This window comes from Bubalus kerabau, chromosome 4 (genome assembly GCF_029407905.1).
Source record: "Bubalus kerabau isolate K-KA32 ecotype Philippines breed swamp buffalo chromosome 4, PCC_UOA_SB_1v2, whole genome shotgun sequence".
Classification (NCBI taxonomy): domain Eukaryota; kingdom Metazoa; phylum Chordata; class Mammalia; order Artiodactyla; family Bovidae; genus Bubalus; species Bubalus kerabau.
The window spans coordinates 163,497,047-163,519,843 of NC_073627.1; the positions used below are offsets into that span (position 1 = coordinate 163,497,047).

General features: G+C 49.4%; 1 protein-coding gene across 1 annotated transcript in view; it reads left to right on the plus strand.

Moving 5' to 3' along the window:
• LOC129651045 (liprin-alpha-1-like) overlaps positions 1-14,118 on the plus strand; it is a 30,117-nt gene extending 15,999 nt beyond the window's left edge. The window contains 8 exon segments of the mRNA XM_055579773.1: positions 1,751-1,780; positions 3,662-3,813; positions 4,664-4,857; positions 9,307-9,325; positions 13,637-13,674; positions 13,677-13,717; positions 13,829-13,865; positions 13,868-14,118. Coding sequence (XP_055435748.1) covers positions 1,751-1,780; positions 3,662-3,813; positions 4,664-4,857; positions 9,307-9,325; positions 13,637-13,674; positions 13,677-13,717; positions 13,829-13,865; positions 13,868-14,118 — 762 coding nt within the window.
• Positions 14,119-22,797: the final 8,679 nt, after the last annotated feature.

The window sequence follows — 22,797 nt, forward strand, 5'->3', positions numbered from 1 at the left end:
GAGCAGACCGCTTCGTGAGAGTAACCGTAGGCAGCTCTCACGGAGTGTGGAAACCGGGCAGCACATTTCCCACTGGGGATGCCTGGCTGCAGGGTGCAGGGCGTGCGGCGGGAACCAAACCAGGAATCTAAACTGGTCTGCTTGCTGATGGGCCTGGCCGTGCGCTCAGGCCAGCTCTGCGTGTGAAACCAGGTTAAAAGCCCGGTGCCCCAGGGCCCCAGGGAAGAGGTCAGGCTTCTTCACTCTTCCGAGTCTGAAAACGGGATGACGACCTAGGGCTTTTGGTGACAGAGTGTGCAGCTCTGAAGCACGTGTCCCAGCTTTCTTCCCTGCTTGCTTAGGTTTTGTGCATTGCTGTTTACCCATGAAATCAGGTTCACAACACTCTGCTTTGTCACTGCACTTGTATTGTCCCTTTTTTGGTGTTCCACCCACTTCATGTTAGCTGCATTGTTAGTCAGCATATCATTAAATTAAGTGTGAATCATTGTAGCGGTATGTGAAGTGGTAACTAGTCCATTGTGTGGTCTTTGGAGACACTGTTTTTCTAATTTGCATCATTGGCTAATTAGTTGATATTTAAAATTCTTTGACGATTTCTCTGTGGTTTCATGCTTGATTTCCTTCCGAGTATTTGTAAAAGAACAGTTGTGTATATTTTGTCCTGTTGTTGGAGTTCTCTGACGGTGCGTCTGCTTTCATCATTGGTTTTGATTTCCTGGCTCATCCTGTTGTCTGCTTAGTGGTTGTCAATTCAGAGCGCAGCTTCCCACCACTGCCCCCCCTCGCCCCCGAGGCTGTAGTTCACCCATCCATCTCCCCTTCCCCGTCCTCCCACCTGTTCAGGTCATAGCAGTGCTGTGGGTGCACTTAGTCGGGTTTGTGCTTTGTCTTCATGTCTCATTAAATGGTGTTTTTCCCCCAGAGCAGTAAGTTTGAATTAGCCTATCACTATGCAGTTACAAGCATAATGTAGATGGATCCTCAACTACATATCATGTGTAATTCATAAATGAGATTATCCTTACCTATAGAAATGATCTTCTTAAGTGTAGAATTAATGGACTTTTGACACAATATCCTTTCTATGTTGGTGCTTGTATTTAAGACTATAAATCTCATCAGCTTTTGCACAGTTAATGTCTCTACTAGACTCTTTAAAAAACTATCTTCTCTGGTGAATAAAATGTAAAGACTGCACCTGCTATTATGCTAGCTTCCATTCTTACATATTTTCACAGGGCACCTGCTTTAATCAATTTATTTTGAGAAATTTTAAATCAAATTCTAGGTAAGCATTTTACATTAATATCCAATAGGTGGTTAGATTTGTTCAGTGTTAAAATAGGTATTATGGTAACTTCCTCATCAGTTAAATCACTATTTTAAAGTATAACATCTTTTTTATTAAGAGAAACTAACATATAGAGAAGTTTGGCTGAGAAGAGACAACTGTTAAGGCCCTTTATTGTAGAGAATGCTGTGCTTTAATAAATCATGATGTTGTAATAGAATTGTATCTTCCTGAGTAATAATTTATAGTGTTTAGTAAATCTTGAATAGCTTATTTAATTTCTGTGGTCAAAAAAAATGTTCCGTTTCCAGTTACACGTTCTCTAAATCGTCATCTCACTTCTATGTTTGCCATCATTTTTGCTATACTGTGTTTGTCTATGCTGATTCTTGAAGTTTTAGCTTCAAAGTCACAATAAATCTGGTTTCTCTTCCTTTCTTTGCATGCATCTATCAGCCTAGTGATTTAAGGAAGCATTGTTGAAAGGTAAACTATTTAGTAATTTAGCATGCCTTTGTTTCTCTGTGAAGTATTAGAGAGTCCTTATCATTTTACGTGAATGAACACTGTGTGGTTATGTACTGGTGAAAAATTGACATTTTAATGGAAGTAATGAAACTCACCCACCACTTAAAATATGTTGATGGTTCTGTTGGAAATAGGTCATTCGTTGGGACGATTGTAACAGTTTGCCTATATCCCACTTGTTTGCCTTCTAATCATCTCATGCTTATTTATAGTAGATATAGTATTATTTATTACTTTTAAAATTTTCTTTACTTATTTTTTTAGCTATGCTGCACAGCTTATGGGATCTTAGTTCCCCAACCAGGGATCAGACCGGTGTCCCGGCAGTGAAAATGCCAAGTCCTAATGTCTGGACTACCATGGAATCTCCGCTTAGAGTTTTTTTTAAAACAAATGACTGACTCAGAGCCATAGATGTTAGATTTGGAGGAAGCCAATTTAATGATGGTGGGTAGCAGTGTGCAGGAGACTCTGTGCGCCAGGCACCGTGTCAAATGCTTTCCGAGTCTGTCATGTAATCCCGCAGACACCCAGGTGAGGTCCAGGCTGCTGTTATCCCCATTCGGCAGACATGGACACTGAGGCTTCGAGAGGCCGGGCACCGTGCCCAGGCTCGCACACCCAGTAGCAACTGTATAAGTGAGACCTGTCTGGACCCCGAAGGGGTTAATCTGTTCCCCACACTGTTGCCACCACTGTCTTTCCTGTCTTCAGACCCAGGACCAGCAGAAAAGCTGGGAGTCCAGGCGAGATCATTTTTTTAATTAGTTTATTTTTTAATTGAAGGGTAATTGCTTTACAGAACTTTGTTCTTTTCTGTCAAACCTCAACATGAACCATCCATAGGTACAGATACATCCCTTCCCTTTTGAACCTCCCTCCCATCTCCCTCCCCATCCCACCCCTCTAGGTTGAAACAAATCAGTTCTTAGTGAAGACCTAGGACGGAGGAGCCTGGTAGGCTGCAGTCCATGGGGTCGCTACGAGCCGGACACGACTGAGCGATTTCACTTTCACTTTTCACTTTCATGCATTGCAGAAGGAAATGGCAACCCACTCCAGTGTTCTTGCCTGGAGAATCCCAGGGACGGGGGAGCCTGGTGGGCTGCCGTCTATGGGGTCACACAGAGTCGAACACGACTGAAGTGACTTAGCAGCAGCAGTTTACTTTATGTAAACCGCAGTGAGCAAACTACACTCAAACTGCAAGTACTTCAGTGTGTAGCCCCCAGTCTGTATGTTACTGAGAAATACAAGCCAGACACATGGTGCTCGCATGGAGGGGTTAGGTACCTTTTCTGTACTTCACTTGCTGTCATGGGTTCAGTAACCTGCATCATCACTAAACATGATCTTGGGTGGTGGTACAAGCTGTTTCCTTTTCTCCTTCAAACAGAAAGGTCTGGACGGCTTTGCTGAGAGGTTTCTTACTCTTGCTAGTAGTGCTCCTGAGCAGCATCTGGCGATGAACACAGTCCTTTCATCAGGGCAGTTCATGCCATGCAGGGTTCACAGTGCTGGCGTGTCTCCGCTGTCCTGCCTGTCGGGGCCATCTGGTCGCTGGATGCAAAGGAGGGCGGAGCCTGGCTGCAGGGAGGCTCCTGGCCAGGATCTCTGCACTCAGTAGGGTGCTCTCGCTGCCCCATGGCCCTGCTTCTCTTGAACAAGACAGTCCTTTAAGATGGCATTAAGCTAGAACAACACATTTTTTTGTACTTGGCGGATAGCATCGCTAATATGTTTTCAAATAAGTTTCTGGTTATAATGTAAAGCCTGTGTGATTGCCTTTTTTGACACAGTCTATCGTTAGCCAGTTTTACACTTACCTCACTCCCTCAGCTGCCACCTATACCAGAAGAGGTACAAGATGACAAGACCGCCATCAAATGTGAAGCCTCAACCCCCGCCTTGCTGCGGTTCCTTCGGCTAGACCGGCTGGACAGGGGGTCACCGCACAGAGCCAGCTACGAGGACATCAGGGACGCCCGCAAGTAAGGGGCCTGTGCGCCTCGTCGTTAGTCTCAGGAGCCCTGCGCCTCTTGTCTTCAAAGAGTTGCAAGGATGATTGTAAAGGAATCCCACTGGATTCGGTGCCTGTGTTTAGTGGTGAACTTCAGGTGCCGGGGTAGAAGAGTTCAGTGACCTCAGTGATTTTAAAAAACATCCGTCTCTATGTGTTGACTCCTGTGGGAGATTTCTTCCTGCTCTTGCTAGAGGTCTGCCCAGTCTGGGACGCGTTCCTGATGGTTATGGCTCCGTGCCTCTCGGATTTGTTCTTGAGGGTCCCTCCCTTTTTCTCAGGGGTCTCCTCTCAGGAGACTGTCTGTCACCTCCTGTGACTGACCCTGTCCTCATTCAGACCCCCACCTGCTGAGCTCCCGTCGTGAGCCAGGCAGCACTCGATGGAGGGCACATGTGGTCACCTGACCTGCAGCCCTGCGCACGGTGACCGTCACTCTCCTGCCACGGCCGGGGATGGTCACCCTGTGAGAGGCGGGGGGAACTGCCCAGAGCAGGGGAGCTCGCCTTCTCTGGGAGGGTCGTCACCTGCCAAGCAACGACCCTGAGGGAGGGTTGGAGGGCCCTCTGCACCAGCTCGTCTGGAGTGAAGCCCTCCTCAGGGGAGAGCTCCAGGCAGAGAATCTCAGCTTCCCAGGGCCGTTGTTTGTGGCCGGAAGCCTGCATTGCTCGTGTGGAGTGTGGTTGGGGAAGCAGACTCCACTGTCTGCTGTGAGGTTGAGGCACGGGTGTTGCTGGGTGGCCAGTTCTATCAGTAGGTCTTGTGGAGGGGTGTGTGTTTGCACAAGGGCACCGGTTAAAGGTTGTTTTCTCTCCCCAAAGCTCGACAGGCTCTCAAGACAGCCCTGGGGGCAACCCCAGCAGCAGCCAGGACTCGCTGCAGAAAGCCCCAAAGAAGAAGGGCATCAAGTCCTCCATCGGTCGTTTGTTTGGCAAGAAGGAGAAGGGCCGGCCTGGACACCCCGGCAAGGAGGCGCTAGGACCAGGTGGGTGCCTCACCGTTCAGAGGGAGGAGGGTCTGCATGCATGTCTCTTCTGTGTCTCCCCCACTGTCCCCATGAGGCTCCTGTCACTCACGCTGGGTGTCCTCCTGGGAGGAGCAGAGGAGGCGTCTGTCTTCTTTAGGGTCCGAGATGATTGGATCAGTTGATGAATGGATGTGTGGATGGATGGAAGAATTAAGAGTTAAAGGATGGGTGGATTAGTGAGTGGATGGATGGATGAACAGATGGCTAGCCAGATGGGTGGATGAACAGAGCATGGAATGAATATTGCAGATGTTTATACTGCAGTGCTAGAAACATACTCTACAAAATGGATTGAGTAGGAGCTGGGCAATGAGTGTTTCCTGCAGAACAGTGACAAGTGTTTGGAAACGGTCTAAGGGCTCATCAGTGAGGGGTGAGGTAAAATCTGTGGACACCCCACAAGGAACAGCACCCTCTTCTTCCTGCCACTTTCCCCATCCGCAGGAGCTCATCATGGGTTCTGCCCATGCCCCCTACTCCATCCCACAGCCACACAGGTCCTCCTGGCATCTCCTCATCACACAGTGTTATCAGGCCCCCATCTCACTCGGCTTCATCTCCTGAAGGACAGGGTATGTTCCTGCCTCTTCAGCCAGAGATTTGTTGAGTGTCTTGTTTGTGCTGGGTGTGGGATGTATAGGGGTAAGTAAAACAGATATGGTCTGGAGCACAGTTAAGTGAGAAGAGAGAAAAAGCAGATTATTAAATGCTCTCCTTATTATTAATAAATATGACGCTGAGATGGATGGTGCATTGATTATATACCAGATGCTGTGTGTGCCCCTTACCAAACAGGTGCTGCCACCTCCCTATTTACAGAGGAGGAGACAGTGATGGTCATGCGGTTAGGGAGTGGTGAGGGCAGGTTCACACCCATGCAGTGTGACCATGCACTTTGCCGAGCCCCAGCCACCTCTCTGGTGGATGCAACAGGAATGAGATGGTTCTATGGCATCACTGATTCGATGGACATGAGTTTGAGCAAACTCCAGGAGATAGTAAATTACAGGAAAGCCTGGAGTGCTGCAGTCCGCGGAGTGGCAAAGAGTCGGACACAACTGAGCGACTGAACTAAAACCTGAGTGTGTGCTGAACTGCTTCAGTCGTGTCTGACTCTCTGTGACCCCAGGGACTGTAGCCCACTAGCTCCTCTGTCTATGGGATTCTCCAGGCAAGAAGACGAGTGGGTTGCCATGCCCTCCTCCAGGGGAATCAAACCCCATCTCTTGTTATCTCTTGCAGTGGCAGGCAGGATCTTTACCGCTAGAACCACCTGGAAAGCCCCAGTGAACGCTGACAACTAGGAAATGCAGAAAATAAGGGCTGCTCCTAAGTTAGAAGAGCAGCAAGCACAGATTGTAAAGAGGAAAACACACGATGACCGACAACAGTGCTGACAGAAACAAGCAGGGATGCGTTCACCCACATCAAGAAAATGCGCCCTTTGGAAGAGGAGCCCTTGGAGGACAGTTGGAACCGGAATGGAACCGGAATGAAAACCGAGGCCATGGTCAGCAGAGCCCACTCACACGGCCCGAGTGAGCTTTCTGCGTCCCCAGAGCTGCTGGTGGTAACATCTGGGTGCTGAGGCCGGGCAACGTCCCCGAGTGAGCTAAGGCATCCCTGCTCTCCTTCCAGTGCTGCTGCGGGGCCCTCTGTGGGCGGCCACCCTCATCCCCTGCTCTGCCACCCGCTGGGGCCCGACTGTTCCCCTGGGATCCTTTCAGCCCTTGAGCTTGTGTGTTCCCAGCCCTCTGCCACACCAGACCGGGACTCAACTCAGGACTTGGGCTTGAGATATCGAGGAGACCGTGAATCTGGAAGGACACAGCCCTGGGGCCCTCGAGTGACCACGTGAGAGAGCTGGAGAGCAAAGCCCCCTCGGGGAGGAAGCAGAGCTTTGAAACGTGCCCACACCCACCGCTGCTTCCAGCACAAGTGCCACTTCTTTGCCTCTCCTTGGCCTGAAACAGACCCCAGCTGCTACTGTTGTTCCGCAGGTGATTCCTAAAGATGCACCTCCTGCAAGAGCTATCGTCCTGCTGCTCTGGGGCTGCCTAAGTGTGCTCAGGAGTGTCAGACAAGTGGGGCTGCCACGCCTGATGCTGGGGAAGGGCCTGATGCTGGGGGAGTGCCTGATGCTGGACTAGGGCCTGATATTGGGGGAGGGCCTGTTGCTGGACTAGGGTCTGGTGCTGGGGGAAGGTCTGATGCTGGACTAGGGCCTGATGCTGGAGGAGGGCCTGATGGCGGACTAGGGTCTGATGGTTGGGGAAGGTCTGGAGCTGGACTAAGGCCTGATGCTGGAGGAGGTCCTGATGCTGGGGGAGGCCCTGATGCTGGGGGAGGCCCTGATGCTGGAGGAGGACCTGATGCTGGAGGAGGGCCCTGATGCTGGGGCAGGAACATCTGATGCTGGACTAGGGTCTGATGCTGGGGGAGGTCCTGATCCTGGACTAGGGCCTGATGCTGGGGGCAAACGTCTGATGCTGGTGGGAGGTGTGATGATGGTGTGCAGCCTGCTCCCAGATGTACGCAGAGTTGATTATAAATATGAGAAATCTTTTTTTCATACTTTCCTGACCGCCTTGCTATGTTCTTTTTTTCTGAAGCATAATTGCTGTGCAATATCAATTTGATTTCTGCCATACATCAACATGAATTAGCCATAGGTGTACATATATCCCCTCCCTCTTGAATCTCCCTCCCACCTCCCTTTGCTACATTCTTGTTTCTATGGATATATGAATAATAAAGACTGTTGACTAAAATAACATAAAAAGCTCCCACACACAAGCATGCACACGCACACTCCCTAGTGCATCATTCGGGTCCGCGTCAGGGTTGCCCTCGGCCACCCCGCCCTGGGATCCACGGTGAGCCTTGACACCTGCACTTTGTTCCCACCCTCGGCCCGCTGCCCACGCCTCAGCAGCAGAGGGGCCCTGTCCCCACAGATGCTGAAGTGATGAAGCCTCTTGTCTCCGGAGCCAAGGGTACGAACACCTAGTCGGTCGTCCTTTGGGGACACCTATACTTCCGCCTTCTAGCCTTTCCATTGTATCCATCCGTTTCTCTTAACAGAATGTACGTGTGATGACACGGGCTCCCATTACCAGCTCTGGTCTGTTCTCAGACCAGAGATTACAGAGATTACTGTTACAGCTTACCCTCGGCACTCTCTATTGGCAGCGGGAAATTTTGCTCCAGTACTTTATTGAAGCAGTGAGTGCAGTGAAGTCGCTCAGTCGTGTCCGACTCTTTGCCACCCCGTGGACTGTAGCCCGCCAGGCTCCTCTGTCCATGGGATTCTCCAGACAAGAATGCTGGAGTGGGTTGCCATTTCCTTCTTTAGGGGATCTTCCCAACCCAGGGATCGAACACAGGTCTCCGGCATTGCAGGCAGACGCTTCATCCTCTGAGCCACCAGGGAAGCTCTGACTTTATTGAAAGAAAGCAATAAATAATACTGTGATAAAAATAGTTCAAAAGTAGACTGGACATACTTTGTCACATATTCAGGAAGATCACAAAAGATTAATAGAAAAACAGAATGGTAACAATGAATTGTACAAGGAAATTAAAGGCAGAACCCACATGTAGAGAGACATGCTGTCTCTGTCTACCGAGATATCAGCTGCATAAGGCAGCATCATCTGAACGCATCTCTTACTAGCTTCTTTAATGTGCTGCCGAAAAAGTAAAAGTTACCTTTGCTACTTAAACTATCCAAAATGGCTATGTCATCAAAATCTAAAAATGTACCCCTAGGTCCATTCTTTAAACATGTTTACAAACAGATGTAAAAAGATGATTTACGTAAGAAAAATAAGGCCTTTGTCAGAGCTGCACTCTGCTGTCTGTCTGTCTGGGATGTGGCGCCCTCAGTGTTCAGCTCGATGGCTCCGCAGCGGGTGCAGGGCACCGCGGTTGGTCCTCGAAGAGTCTCACTGGAGGCGAGGGATCCAGGTCCACAGAGACTAGGTTACAGGAGAGATTTTCATAGTCTTCTTCTAGTCATCCTTTCAGCCCAAATTTCATTAGAAGCTCACATTTAACACCCAGTACTTTGAAATCGCTTCACACTGCAGACAAAAAGCATGTCTTCCTAGAAAAAAAAGTACAGTTTAAGTCAGTCGTTAAAATACAACAATTGGTTGAAATTAAGTTCGCTCATTTCAGAGTGATTGTTGGACAGCTTGGTTACATTCTGGAAGGATAATGCACACCGCGTCATGATGATTTTACAATCGCAGTAAAACCTTCTCTCATGGTTTAACATTTAAAAATTAAACAAGAATAATTACAATAAATGCATCATTTACAAAAGCCCTATATTTGTTCATAGGATTTATACAGACAAGCATTACAGTACATTCATTTGAAAGACTAAAATCAGGTATCAGAACATGAACTGATCTGAAAGGAGATTCATAGCCCGGATATACAAGAAAAAGTAAGTATATAAATGAAGTCATAAGTTTACATAAATATAAGAAACATTAAATTTTAAAATATTTTCTCTGTGGTATTCATGAATTTTTCACTAATTAAAAACTCTGTAATAAAATATCTTAGGGTCCATATAACAAGTATTCACAGATTAAAGATTGCATTGAGTTCAAAATGTAGTCTTTGTCGTATTCTGGACGCTGTATAATCGCCTGCAGAATTAGTGCAGGTAAACTGGAAACAAACAGACGAGTCAGTCCAGGGACGGCGGCTGGTGCCGGAGCCCCTGCCCCTTCAGACACCCCACCCCCACCCCATTCTGGGCTTCAGCTGCTTTGAGAATCCAGAGAAACACGAAGGACCAAGCAGATCAAGGAGAGAACTCTGTGGCTGACTTTATTCTGACATATAGCTAAAAGCTGCTGGTAAAAAAACTTAAAACTCAATCCAGCTTTCCAGCTGAGCCGTGAACAGGACAGAGCAGACAGCCTCGTGCTCTCAGAGCGGCTGGAGCAGGGCTGGGCTCCCGGGCTGGACCCACCAGAGGACCACCCAGAGCAGCACCTGCAAGGGACGGTGGCCCCTCAGCGGCAGCCGACCCCCAAATGCTGGTGCACTTCAGTGTTAAACACTGGCCTCCGGACGGAGAGGCCCAGGGCAGGGCAGCCTCGTGAACCCTGATGCTCTGGGCCCTGTTCCCTCTGAGAACGTGCACGCAGGGCGTGGCCAGCAGCACTGCCGCTGTGGGAGGGACACCCGTGTGCATGGACGCGAGGGAGACTCGGGCCGTGCTCTGACTACTCCGGCGGCAGCCAGGTGCCAAGGTCATGTTCTCTGCTGCTGAGGGCTCTCCCGGGCTGACCTCCGGAGACCCGCTGACCCTCCAGTCCTAGGGTGTCGCCTCCATGCCCTTGCGGGACCAGGCCAGCCTGTGCTCACCCCGAAACTCAGCAGGAGTAAGTCCTGACTGTAGCAGAATCCAGCCTTCTGCGTTCCCGCCACGCTTCCTGGTCCCAAGAGTGCGGGAGGAAGCGTGCAAACACAGACTGCGGGTAGTCGTGGAACGTCACATGGGGCACAAGGACACTCACACTCACACCCGCAGCTGCGCCCACTCCTACTGAGGGTCTGGGGAAACTTTTAGAGGGTGGATGAGGCGGAGAGAGCGAGCCTGGGGGCTGTCACGTGGGGGTCCCTGCCACCTGGGGGGGCGGGGTGGTCACACTAGAGCAGCACCGGCACATTCGATGACAGAAACGCCATCATGGGGACAGCTACTCCACGTGACCAGCTAGCTGCCAGTCTCTCCTGAGACCTCCAGATTCACAGAGCTCCAGATTCACATATTCGACACAGTCTATTGTTACCCAGTTTTACACTTACCTCATTCCCTCAGCTGCCAGCTTTACGGGAAGAGGTACGAGATGACAAGACCACCATCAAATGTGAAACCTCGACCCCCACCTCTCTGCGGTCCCTTCGGCTGGACCGGCTGCAGACGGGGTGCTGTGCACGGCCAGCCACGGGGACCTGAGGGACGCCCGCAAGTAAGGAGCCTGTGCGCCTCGTCGTCAGTTTCAGGAGCCCTGTGCCTCTTGAAAGTGATGGTAGGATAATTTTAAAGGAATCCCAGTGGATTTGGTGCCTGTGTCTAGGGGTGTGTGTGTGCGTGTGTGTGTTTTCTGGTAGGCAGGTTTCTCTGGATCTGGTGTTAAGGTGGATGTCTAACTCTGTGTGTGTGTGCGCACATGCACAAGTGGGTTGTTCTTTGCTCTGTTGCTACACGTGGCAAACTCTAGGAGGTTCTGGTGGCTTCATAGGGAACAATTCAAAGTACGAAGATTTTCTGACCACAGAGGATAATCTTAGTTCTGTCAGTCAACCAGAGACAACATTGACTCAGGGAAAATGCCTTATCTATAAAACGTGAAAAAATGTTTTAGTATTCCAGAAAAAAAATCACTTGAATATAGTTTAACATTTTTGGCATTATAGATGTGAGAATCAGTTTGTTTCTCAAAACTATTTTCTTTCTATTAAGCCCAATTTGTCTCAAAGTTATTCTTTTAATTGCTAAATGTACACAGCCAACGCATCCACTTTCAGAGCATTTTTGAGGGTTGGTGAATCTCAGATTTTCACGTTGTGTGGAAACTCGCAGGGAGAGCACTGCGGGCTCACCAGGTGCTGGACACGCTCCGTGAGGAAGGGAGGCCGAGGGACCGTCCGCATCCCTGTTGGTCATCGCAGTGTCCCGGGCGTGCGGGGACTCCCCTCAGGCATCACGTACCTCCTGCTCCAAATGCTGTCTTTCCTCTTCCCCTTGGTGGACACTGTCACGCGCCAGCTCCAGGGGAAGCCGAGTCAGCAGGTGTGCTGAGCTGTGTGTGTCCTGAAGCCTCCCCGTGGGGCTCGTCCCCAGCTCCAGGCTCTGAGCTGAGCAGCGCTGCAGGAGTGGGGCATGGTGTTGGTGAAGGGGAGCCCAGCGAACCCTCGTAGGAGGTGCTGGGCTGTGTGGACGGTCAGTCTCTGAAAACAAGGCCACACCTGTTGTCTGGGTGGTGCCACGTGTGTAGCATTTGATGGGAAGAAGCTCACACAGCCATCTTGTTAGGAAAGACAGCTTGACCGTGGTGCTCATGTCCTGCTTTAAAGTGCCCGTTGTCATCCACAGATGGTGTGGCTTTCTCTCGGGCGTGTCTGTTCCCCATAGAATTCACGGTATTTCCGAATGTCTTTCTCCTGTGACTCTAACTTTAAGGCAAGGAAGCATGCCACGTCAGTTGACTGCTAAGCAAGTGTTTTGACGAATTGTACTCGGGGTCTCAAATTTGACCCTCGAGGGGGCAGAGGAGGTCTGAGCTAAGTAGCCCCGCAGGGTGGCCCGAGCAGGGTCATCACAGCGTTCCACAGAGCAGGTAGCCCCCCACGCTCGTCTCTGAAGCTGTCTCTGTAAAGCTAGGTTTCAGCTGAGAGTGAGCCGGTGACAGCAGAGTGATGCAATATCCTATAGCCGAGGAAGGAAATAAACACCAGCAGAAGCCAAGCGAGTCTTCCATTTGCTTCTGGATGGTGGTTGTGGTTGGGACGCAAACTCCAGGCACGTGATACATGCCTTGTTCCCCTGGGATATGGGAATTTAAAAAGTTTGCCTTTTTTAAAAACTCTCCCTGAGCTATTAAGGGGCTTCCCTGGTAGCTCAGACGGTAAAGCATCTGCCTTCACCGATGTGGCAAACCTGGGTTTGATCCCTGGGAGATCCAAGATCCCCTGGAGAAGGAAATGGTAACTAACCCACTCTAGTACTCTTGCCTGGAAAATTCCATGGGTGGAGGAGCCTGCTAGGCTACAGTCCATGGGGTTGCAAAAAGTTGGGCAGGACTGAGTGAATTCACTTTCACTTTCACTTCTTGAGCTATTAAGATACCTGTTGTGTTTTCTGGTATAATTATTCCTAGAAAACAGAATATTTACTATTCTAGGAAACTTAAGGTTGACTTAAAGGAACAGTTACTTGAAATTTGATGTGAACCATTTCGAGCTTTAACCACACATAGACTTCACAATCTTAAGTAAAGTCTAATGCCATTTGAGTGTATTGAAAAGCCACTGTGTATCTTTAGGGAATTCCCTAGCAGTCCAATAGCTAGGACTCTGCACTTCCACTGCATGGGGCCTGGGGTTTGATCCCTGGTTGGAGAACTAGGGTCCCACAAGCCACACAGGGGCCTAGTCAAAAAAGAATGACCAGTATCTTAATTTAGCACATAGCTAATTAGCTGAACAGCAGTGTAGGATAGAAACAGCCCCCATCCACCCCTCTCCTTGCTTGCTGTGTTAGAGTGTTCTGTGTTGAAAGTCTGCGCTGCTCTTTGTGTGTCTGGTGTGAAATGCTGTGCATCCCTGAAGCTCTCTCAGGGACAGGTTCCTCTGCTCAGACCCCGGTGTGGTTTCTTCTTCTATGTATCTGTCCTCACTGTTTAGAAAGGGAAGAGTGGATGTTTTTCCTTGACTACCCTCCTCCCTTGGATGTGCAGACTTCTGAATCCTTTAAGGTTGGCAATAACTCTTTCATCGGGAAGGATGTGATTCTATAAGGAATTGCGGGGACTCATTCAGCATTTCATGACTCAGGGTTCTTTGTAATATGTCTGAACTCTCATTAAGTAGATGGCTTAGAAGATTAAAGGAAAATGATGAGATGCATACTATTTCACTTTTGCAAATTTATAAAGAGAATAAATACTTAGGTTAACTTGTTTTATACCCGTGTGTAGTAGTGATTCTTGAATTTTGAATGTTTCGTTACTTGTAGGCATGAGTTGCTGGAGGAAGCCTGGAGACAAGGCGTGCCTTCGCACAGTGGGACGGGCCAACTGTTGTGGTCTGGCTGGAGGTGTGTATGCGCCCCCCCACCCCCACCCGCACCCGCACCCCCGTCCTGGGCCCCGTGTGTCAGTCCCTCCACGGCCATGCATAACCTCTTGCCTCCTGTCTCCCGTCCCAGTTCTGAGTCGGGATGCCAGCCTGGTACGTGGCTGCTTGCGAGCCAACGTGAAGAGCGGCGTCATCGTGCCTCCCCTTTTGGACACGGAGATCCAGCGTGAGATCGGCATCAGCAACCCGCTGCACCTGCTGAAGCTGCGCCTGGCGATCCAGGAGATCATGTCCCTGACCGGCCCCTCCGCCCCTCCCACGTCCAGAACGGTGCACCTCGCTCCTTCCGTAGGGAGAGTTCGCGCCCCGTTTGTGTCGCTTCCGGGGTTCTCTATACAGATGTCCACTGTTCCAGCTTAAATAAGGTTCTAGCATTCAAAACCATGACAGCTTTTCATTTGCAGCAGTTGTGTTGTTAAAAGATAGATGATTGAATACTTCAGACAGATCATCTTTGTAACAGATGGGCTGCAGCGGCAGTGTAATAGAGAAACGGGAGCTTTTGAAAACATGAAAAAGGGACTTCTGCAAACGTGAAAATTGTAAAAAAAAAAAAAAAAGGAAGTTTTTGAAAATGTATTAAAAGAAATGTAAATATAAATGTCAAGAAAGTGAAAGAGAAAAGGCTTAGCCCCCAGGCTGCATTGTTTTTCCCTCATTTGACTTGTCAGGCCTGTCCTCTTCAGCAGATTCCTTTTCAGGAGCTGTAGACCCTGGGCTCTCAGGGTTTAAGAGTCCGTACATCCGCCAGGTCACACCAAGTCGTATCGTGCTCATCCAAGTTTCCTCCACGTGGGAAGACCTTGAAAGTCCTGTAAGAGGGTCCTCCTAGTTGGAAAAATGAAAACGAATCTGGTGGAAACGTGTATTGTTGCCAGGAGATCAGGGCCGGCCAGCTCCTCATTTCTCGAGTGCAGACTCAGGACACAGCTCAGTCCCCACGCTTGGTGTGTCCACTCTGGAGAGGAACCCTGGTGAGGAGACGTGACCTCCCAGAGGTACCTGCCCTGAGGAGCAGGTGGAGCCTGACTCAGGCTCATGGTTATTTTACACAAAAAGCGTGAAGGCTTTCTCGTCCGTTTGTCTTCCTTGTTTCTAAGTGTGAGCGTGAGGGTGGTCAATCACCCCGCGCTGATGCGCTTGTTCCTAGAGTATCTGCTCTGCTCTCTGTGCCCGAGGCTTCACCAGAGCCACCTTTTTAGAAATGAAGGTGCTGAGGGTTCCCCGGAGGTTTTATTAAAGTATCTCAGTAAAGGGAGCTTCTTATGAGTTGAGTTTAACAGGTGGTGAACTCAAGCAGCACCCCCGTGAGGATGGGGTTGGGGGTGGGGCATGCGAAGAATCCTGATGAGCTCCTGGGGATGGGGAAGGTGGCAGGAAGGAGGGGGAGGGCTGTTCCTTGTGGGGTATCCACAGATTGTACCTCCCCGCTCACTGATGAGCACTTAGGCCGTTTCCAAACACTTGTCACTGTTCTGGGGAAAACAATTATTGCCCAGCTCCTACTCAATTTTGTAGAGTATGTTTCTAGAATTGGAGTGTAAACATCTGCTTTATTCATTCCATCCTCCGTTCATCCACCCTTCCAGCCAGCCAGCCATCTGTTCATCTATCCATCCACTCACTAATCCATCCATCCATCCACTCAGTAATTCATCCATCCATCCATCCACCCATCCATGCATCCACCTGTCCATCCAGTCAGCCAGTCATCTGTCCAGCCATCTATCTACTCACTAATCCATTCATCCACTCATCCATCCATCTTCCATCTGTCTATCAATCCATCCATCTATCCAACCACCCATCCATCCATCCACCCATCAACTCATTAATCCATCCAATCATCTGTTCATTTATCCATCCATCCATCTATACAAACTTCCTCCCTCCCTCCCCCAATCCTTTCCTTCCATCCTTCGTTCCTCAGTAGAACTTTACGATTTTGTGCATATTGGTATTTTATTCCTCTTAAGTTTAATCATAGAGTATTTCTATTTCTCCCAGCACCTTGCTTTTTTGGATTGCATCCTTTCTCCGCTGCAGTTTCCAGCAGGTACACTGATTCTTTTGCCAACAATAACTCTGGAGAGTTGTTAGCATCTGACTCCCTGACAGAGCTGTTCTATTATCACCATGTTTCAGCTGATACTTTTGAGTTTTTCAGGTAGGCCATCATATCATCTTCAATCAGTGGCTATTTTATTTCCCTCTTTCAGCAACTACAATTATTATTGACTTTTCTTGTCTGATAGCACATTCTAGAACTTTCAGAGCATTGATAATTTGCAGAGGTGATCACAACATCCTTGACTTGTCCCTGACTTTAATGAGACCACTAGTAACACATCACTATTCAGTGCGATTTTGGCCCTTGGCTTGAAATAGATCTTTCTAACTCTGTTTCAAAGCTGTCTTTTTTGCTTTTAAAGAGTTTTTAGCAGGAAGATGTTCAGTTCTATCCAGTGAAGTGGGAGACAGAGGATGAGATGGTCAGGTTGCATCACAGACTCAATGGACATGAGTTTGAGCAAACTCCAGGAGATAGTGAAGGACAGGGAAGCCTGGGGTGCTGCAGTTCATGGGGTTGCAAAGAGTAAGACACGACTTAGCAACAGAACAACAATAACAACATCGGGAAGATGTTGCGTTCTATCCAATCTCTCCTTCAGCTTCAAGTCAAGAAGACCACACATGGAGGGGATTGTAGGAGGCCATGATTCTCCTGCCCTGGCCTGTAACTGCCCCCTTTGCCACATTACTTCGCAACATTTCCTGTAAAGAGGCATGGCATATTTCTACAGCTTCTGGGCTGGCCTTGTGACTTGGCTTGGCCAACAGAAAGAGGCAAAGTGACAAGCTTCCAGGGCCTTGAGAGCATTGCTCTCTGGCCACTTCCCTGTGAACTAGCCCAGGCCAGCCTGCTGGAGGACAAGACTCCCATCATTATCCCTGCCAACAGCCAGCTTGTCCATCATGAACCATGGCTACCCTTGAGCAGCCAACCTCAGCTAACCCACCAGCCGACTGTGGACGCAGGAGTGTCCCCACTGGAGATCGACCACACATCAGGCCCCCATCAGCCCCCCGACCCACAGCCTGATGAGAGAGAATGTGTGGCTGTTTGCAGCCACTAAGTTCTGGGTGGTTCACTGTGCAACAGTAGATAACCCACAATGGCTGTTCTCTTTGGTCCTGTTGAACATGAACTGTTATTTACGGTTGTGTCCTGGAAATCATAGAATGAGCCTGTACGTGTGATTGGGCCCAATTTTTTGACATCCTGCCGAGTTGCCCAAAACTCAGAAATGTGACCAGGCACTCTTTATCAGAATTGGCTGAGACTTTATCAAATCGAAGGCTCCATTTGTCTTATTGCTTCAAAAAATGATGCTACTGGGATTTCCCTGATGCTCCAGTGGCTAAGACCCCATGCTCCCAATGCAAAGGGCCTGGGATTGATCCCTGCTCAGGGAATTAGATCCCACATGCCACGACTAAAGATCCCACGTGCTGCAACTAAAAGATCCAGCGCGATGCAGCTAAGACCCAGCGTGGCCAAATAAGTAACTATTTAAAAACTGGTGCTAAGACCCAGCATGGCCAAATTAGTAAATATTTAAAAACTGGTGCTGGAGCCAACTTGTGGGAGAGGATGTGGTATGCTCCCTGGGTTGCCCAGGATGCTGGGTTCCAGGTGTGCGAGGCTTAGAGGAGAATGAGTGTGATCTCCAGAGTGAGGACACGGTGGCCGACACCCAGAGGTCTTAGGCCCTGTAGACACAGCCAGCTGAGGCCACTTTCTGACTGGGGAGGAGGGAGGGGGGCTAGCGACAGTTGGTACCGTCCCGTAGTCCGTCACAAAGTCTAAGCCGAAAGAAGTTCCCAGAATACTGCTGTCCCTGGGGTTTTGCTGAGGTGGTTTTAAATTATGTCCTCAAGTTTTGGGGTGTTCCTCTGCTCAGAAGGGAACCCAATCTCCCTCCCCTTAAGTATGGACTGAGCTTAGTGACTCGCTTCTAATGAATAGAATAAGGTAGAAATGACAGCATGTAACTACTGAAAAGAGGGCCGTCAGAGGCATTTCAGACTCTTCCTCACTCTCTCTCGGACTTCCTGCCTTGGGCGAAGCCAGCCGCCATGTTGTGAGGACGATCAAGCAGCCTGAGGAGAGGTCCGTGTGGGGAGGAGCTGAGGCTCGGCCAACAGCCCTGTGAGTGTGCCATCTTGCAGGCTGATCTTCCAGCCCCAGAACGACCTTCAGAAACCTGCAGTCCTCCATGACATCTTGACGATAACCTCATGAGGGACTCCCAAGCCAGAATCGCACGGCTAAGCCATTTCTGAATTTCTGACCCCACCGAAAGAACCTGAGATAATCACTACACGTTATTTTAAGCCACTAGGATCTGAGGTTGTTTGTTACACAGTGCAAGCTAACTAATATACTTCTTATGGTGGCTCTGGGTGGTCAGTTCATCCATGTCAACTTGTTCTCTTTCATGGACTCAAGGTTCTGGCACAGTTTTCTCTGCTCTAAGATCCCACTAGCATAGACCTCTTAGTTTACTGGATACCCTACTTAAAACATATGCCAACTCTTTGCTTGATAAAGAGTGAGTTTTGGTGTCTGAGACTGGTGTTGTACCTGAGAAGCAGGTCTCTGACCAAGGCTCTTTTACGACCTCTGCAAGAGAAGACCCCGGAAGCTGCCTGACATCTGTCCTAACCGCCCTGCCGTTGGTCTCTCACCCTTGTGTAGGGTTTGGCAGCAAGCTCAACACAGGATACCCCGTGTAGACAGAAGCCATGTCATGGATAATTCCATGGTGGGATTACATGGTTGGTGAGAATGCGGAGGTAGATTGAAGCAGGGGTGGGTTCCAGCACTGCCCTCTCCTGATGTCTTCAAACCATCTTGTGGGAGCTTCACACATGTGCCAGAGACAGGCACACACGATACCTTTTTGGTAATGAAGCCCTTGCACACGGCCAGCACCCAGGAGCCCCCTTCCTGATCCCCAAGGGTAAGCCACCACCCCGATTCTTGTCTGCTCACAACGCTTCACTCACCTATTTCACTCACCTGTCCATCTGGACACCAAATTTGCCTCCAAATCCCCAGACGGAGTCAACCTGAAAGCAGTGCTTGGAGAGCTTTGACTGGTATTCATGGCCGACAGCTGACTGGAACAGGGGCAAAAGTGAAGCATCAGACGCCACCAGCATTGCCACACTGGACCCGCCCCCCAACCCTGAGGCAGCCTGCACTTCTGCTCAGTGTGGGTGATGCAAACAAAATCACTCAACGTGGAAGCCGGCCCAGAGGGAGGTAACTCCAGGAGGCATCGCAACACCAGGGCCCCCTAGTCAGGTGTTCCTGAACCCTCTCCACACCAGGCTCCCCAGAAGTCTCCCAAGAACCCCAGCCATAGAGAGCCTTCTGAGGTGCCTGAGCATGAAGAAACAGGAGGCCAGCCCCCAACCAGAACCACAGAGCCAGCAGCCTGCCAACGACTCCTAAGCCCACTTCCAGGAAGACTGCTGGCAGTGATCACCCTCTTCAGGTGGGACACTGTCAAAGCACGTGACCCAGGAATCAGGGCACAAACTGGAACATGGATGACATGCTTCAGGCACACCCCACGTTCAGGGTCAACACCTGCCACACAGCCAGCCCGCCCAGGTGTGCAGTGGGGCCTGCCACCGCCTCATCAGACCCCAGTCAGGGAAGTGGGTCTGGTGACTTCCCAAGCCCACATGCTGACTGAGCAGTCCACCCCGAGCTTTGCGCTGTGTGGTCAGCAAGCCATGGCCCATGCCCACCTCCAGCACCGAGATTCTTTGTAAATAAAGCTTTCTGGAACATACATATGTTTCTGAACAGTTGTTCATTTACAGAAAATCGATGCCTAACTTTGTGTCAAGACACTACAGCTAGTTCAGGAGCCACCCGAGACCCTGTGGTGGCCAGGAAGCTAAAAATATTTACACCCCGAACCCTGAGTGGCCCCATGCTGCTCTAGTTGCCCAGGCCCGACCCTTAGAGGAAGGCACCAGGCTCCCTCGGCAGAATGGAGAGTGGTCATGGACCTCTCTGTGCACACTGAGGACACAGGACAGATGACTGACGCATGACCCAATGCCAGGCGAGGAGGCGGCTCGTCCAAAGCCTAGTTCCTACTTAGGGGGTCACCCCCACCTTGGCTCCCTCCTACAATAAAGCAAGGGGCCTGCCGGCCCACTACCAACTCCTCTCCCACTTGTTTATCTGGAACTTCAGCGGCAGCTTAGGGTCCAACCCCCACAGGGTCATCACCACTTCTGACAACTCTGCAGGCAGCTCAGGGAGCGCGTTCTTCCACAGCCGGGGAGCAAAGCAGGTTTTACTTTCCAGTCTGGAGCTGTTACTTTCTCTCCCTCCCAGGCTGGATCCAATGCCCACAGTTAACAGCCAATCCAGAGCACCGCGACCTCCAAAAACCTGTGGCAGAGACCACCCATCTGCAGCTTCAGGGGTCTCACCCGGAAAACATCAACAAGGGAACATGGAGGCAGCAGCACCCAAAGGATCCCCCAGCATGACTCTTCATCACTAAGAAGTCAGAGCAAACTCTTCCAAAAATGTGGCCAGAGTGAAAGCTTAGCGATTCTCCCAACTTTCTGATCAAAACAGCTTTCTCCCCCAGATTGGCCTTGGTCTTACACTGACGAGACTCTATTTCTTATTAGACAGTCAGCACCAGGCAGAGCACTGCAGGAAGCAGGGATGACACTCTGGTCGTGGGGGGCACCCCTCTCTCAAGCAGGTGCTGGGCTACGAGTGAAAAGCCCTGTCATTCTGGGCTGAGTCTGATCTGGGCACAAGGGGGACGGAGTGGAATTACAGAGGAACCCGACCCCAGCTGATACCTCAGCACAGAGTAAAGGCAGACATCTCAAGTTACCCAGCCTGGGAAACTCGCACCCACTTCACTGCAGACGCAGCACACCTGCTCCAGTCTACTGTCCTCTCTGCACGGCAGACACAGCCCCCAGCTGACTCAGCCTGGGAGGCCTAATAATAGCCATATGGGAAGCTTAAATAGACCCAGGAAATGAAAAATGTCTCCATAAAATCAAGATCGATGATCACTGAACAAACTCTGTGTTAGACAACACATGTAAGACACAGTATGGAAAAGAAAAAGACTTCGGAAGTAAAAAATGGGAAGGGAGAATGAGAAAGCTATTATATTGACAGAATTGTCTGGTCAGAATACAAGCAGTCTACAAAACGAAAATAAAATAGAAGGTAATGCACAGTTGGATGACATCATCGACTCAACGGGCATGAGTCTGAGGAAACTCCAGGAGATACTGAAGGACAGAGAAGCCTGGTGTGCTGCAGTACACGGGGTCACAAAGAGTTGCCCACGGCTGAGCGACTGAACAACAGCAACAACAATACCTGCTGGTGTCAAGTGAGTAGGAGAGATAATAGCTGTTGTCTGTGTGTGTGTATGTGTGTGTGTTAGTCGCTCAGTCGTGTCCAACTCTTTGTGACTCCATGGACTGTAGCCCACCAGGCTCCTCTGTCCATAAGATTTCCTAGGCAAGAGTACTGGAGTGGGTAGCATATACTTGTATGAGTCATACATGTATGTGTATTGTCTACTGGGTAAATGCTTCAAAGTGAAATTGTTGTGTCAGTGGGTTAGAGAATTTTATACTTTTGCTCAGATAATGATAAAGCCCTCAAAAAAAAGAAAAAAAGGCTGGACCATTTTAACTCACGCTAAGAGTAAACATTCAGAAAACTAAGATCATGGCATCTGGTCCCATCACTTCATGGCAAATAGATGGGGAAACAGTGGAAACAGTGAAAGACTTTATTTTTTTTTACTCCAAAATCACTGCAGATGGTGACTGCAGCCATGAAAATTAAAAGACGCTTACTTCTTGGAAGGAAAGTTATGACCAAACTAGACAGCATATTAAAAAGCAGAGACGTTACTTTGTCAACAAAGGTCCATCTAGTTAAGGCTATTGTATTTCCAGTAGTCATGTACGGATGTGAGAGTTGGACTATAAAGAAAGCTGAGCACTGAAGAATTGATGCTTTTAAACTGTGGAGTTGGAGAAGACTCTTGAGAGTCCCTTGGACTGCAAGGAGATCCAACCACTCCATCCTAAAGGAGATCAGTCCTGAGTGTTCATTGGAAGGACTGATGCTGAAGCTGAAACTCCACTACTTCGGCCACCTGATGTGAAGAGCTGACTCATTTGCAAAGACCCTGATGCTGGGAAAGATTGAGGGCAGGAGGAGAAGGGGATGACAGAGAATGAGATGGTTGGATGGCATCACTGACTCAGTGGACATGAGTTTGAGTAAACTCTGGGAGTTGGTGATGGACAGAGAAGCCTGGCATGCTGTGGTTCATGGGGTCGCAAAGAGTTGGACACGAGTGAGCAAGTGAACTGAACTGAAGAGTAAACAAGTTTCCCTGTCTCCCTACACCCTCGCCACATTGAACTTAAATCCTTTGCTAGTCTAAGAAGTAAAAATGGGGCACCACAGTATTGTGGTTTAATTTCCATTCACATCACAGGAAAGGTTCTTGTGCCTTTCCTTTTCATGTACAATGTGGGCTTGTCAAGGTGTCAGGATAGGAAAAGGGAAGAGCTTGTTGTTTTAGTCGCTAATTCATGTCCAACTCTTTGTGACCCCATGGACTGTAGCCCACCAGGCTCCTCTGTCCATGGGATTTCCCAGTCATGAATACTGGAATGGGTTGCCATTTCCTCCTCCAGGGGATCTTCCCAACCCAGGAATCAAACCCGGGTCCCCTGCCCTTCAGGCAGATTCTTTACTGTCTGAGCCACCAGGGAAGCTCAATTCCATCCATAACTCCCCCTTAGTTTGCCTTCAGTGGTGTTGTCCAAACCAAGGAAGACATTTGATAGCTTCCACATCTCTCATTCCTTCCTTTTTCACCACAGTCCGTATGGGACTCATAGCATGCTTAGGAAGAAATATAAATATTGCACATACAGGGG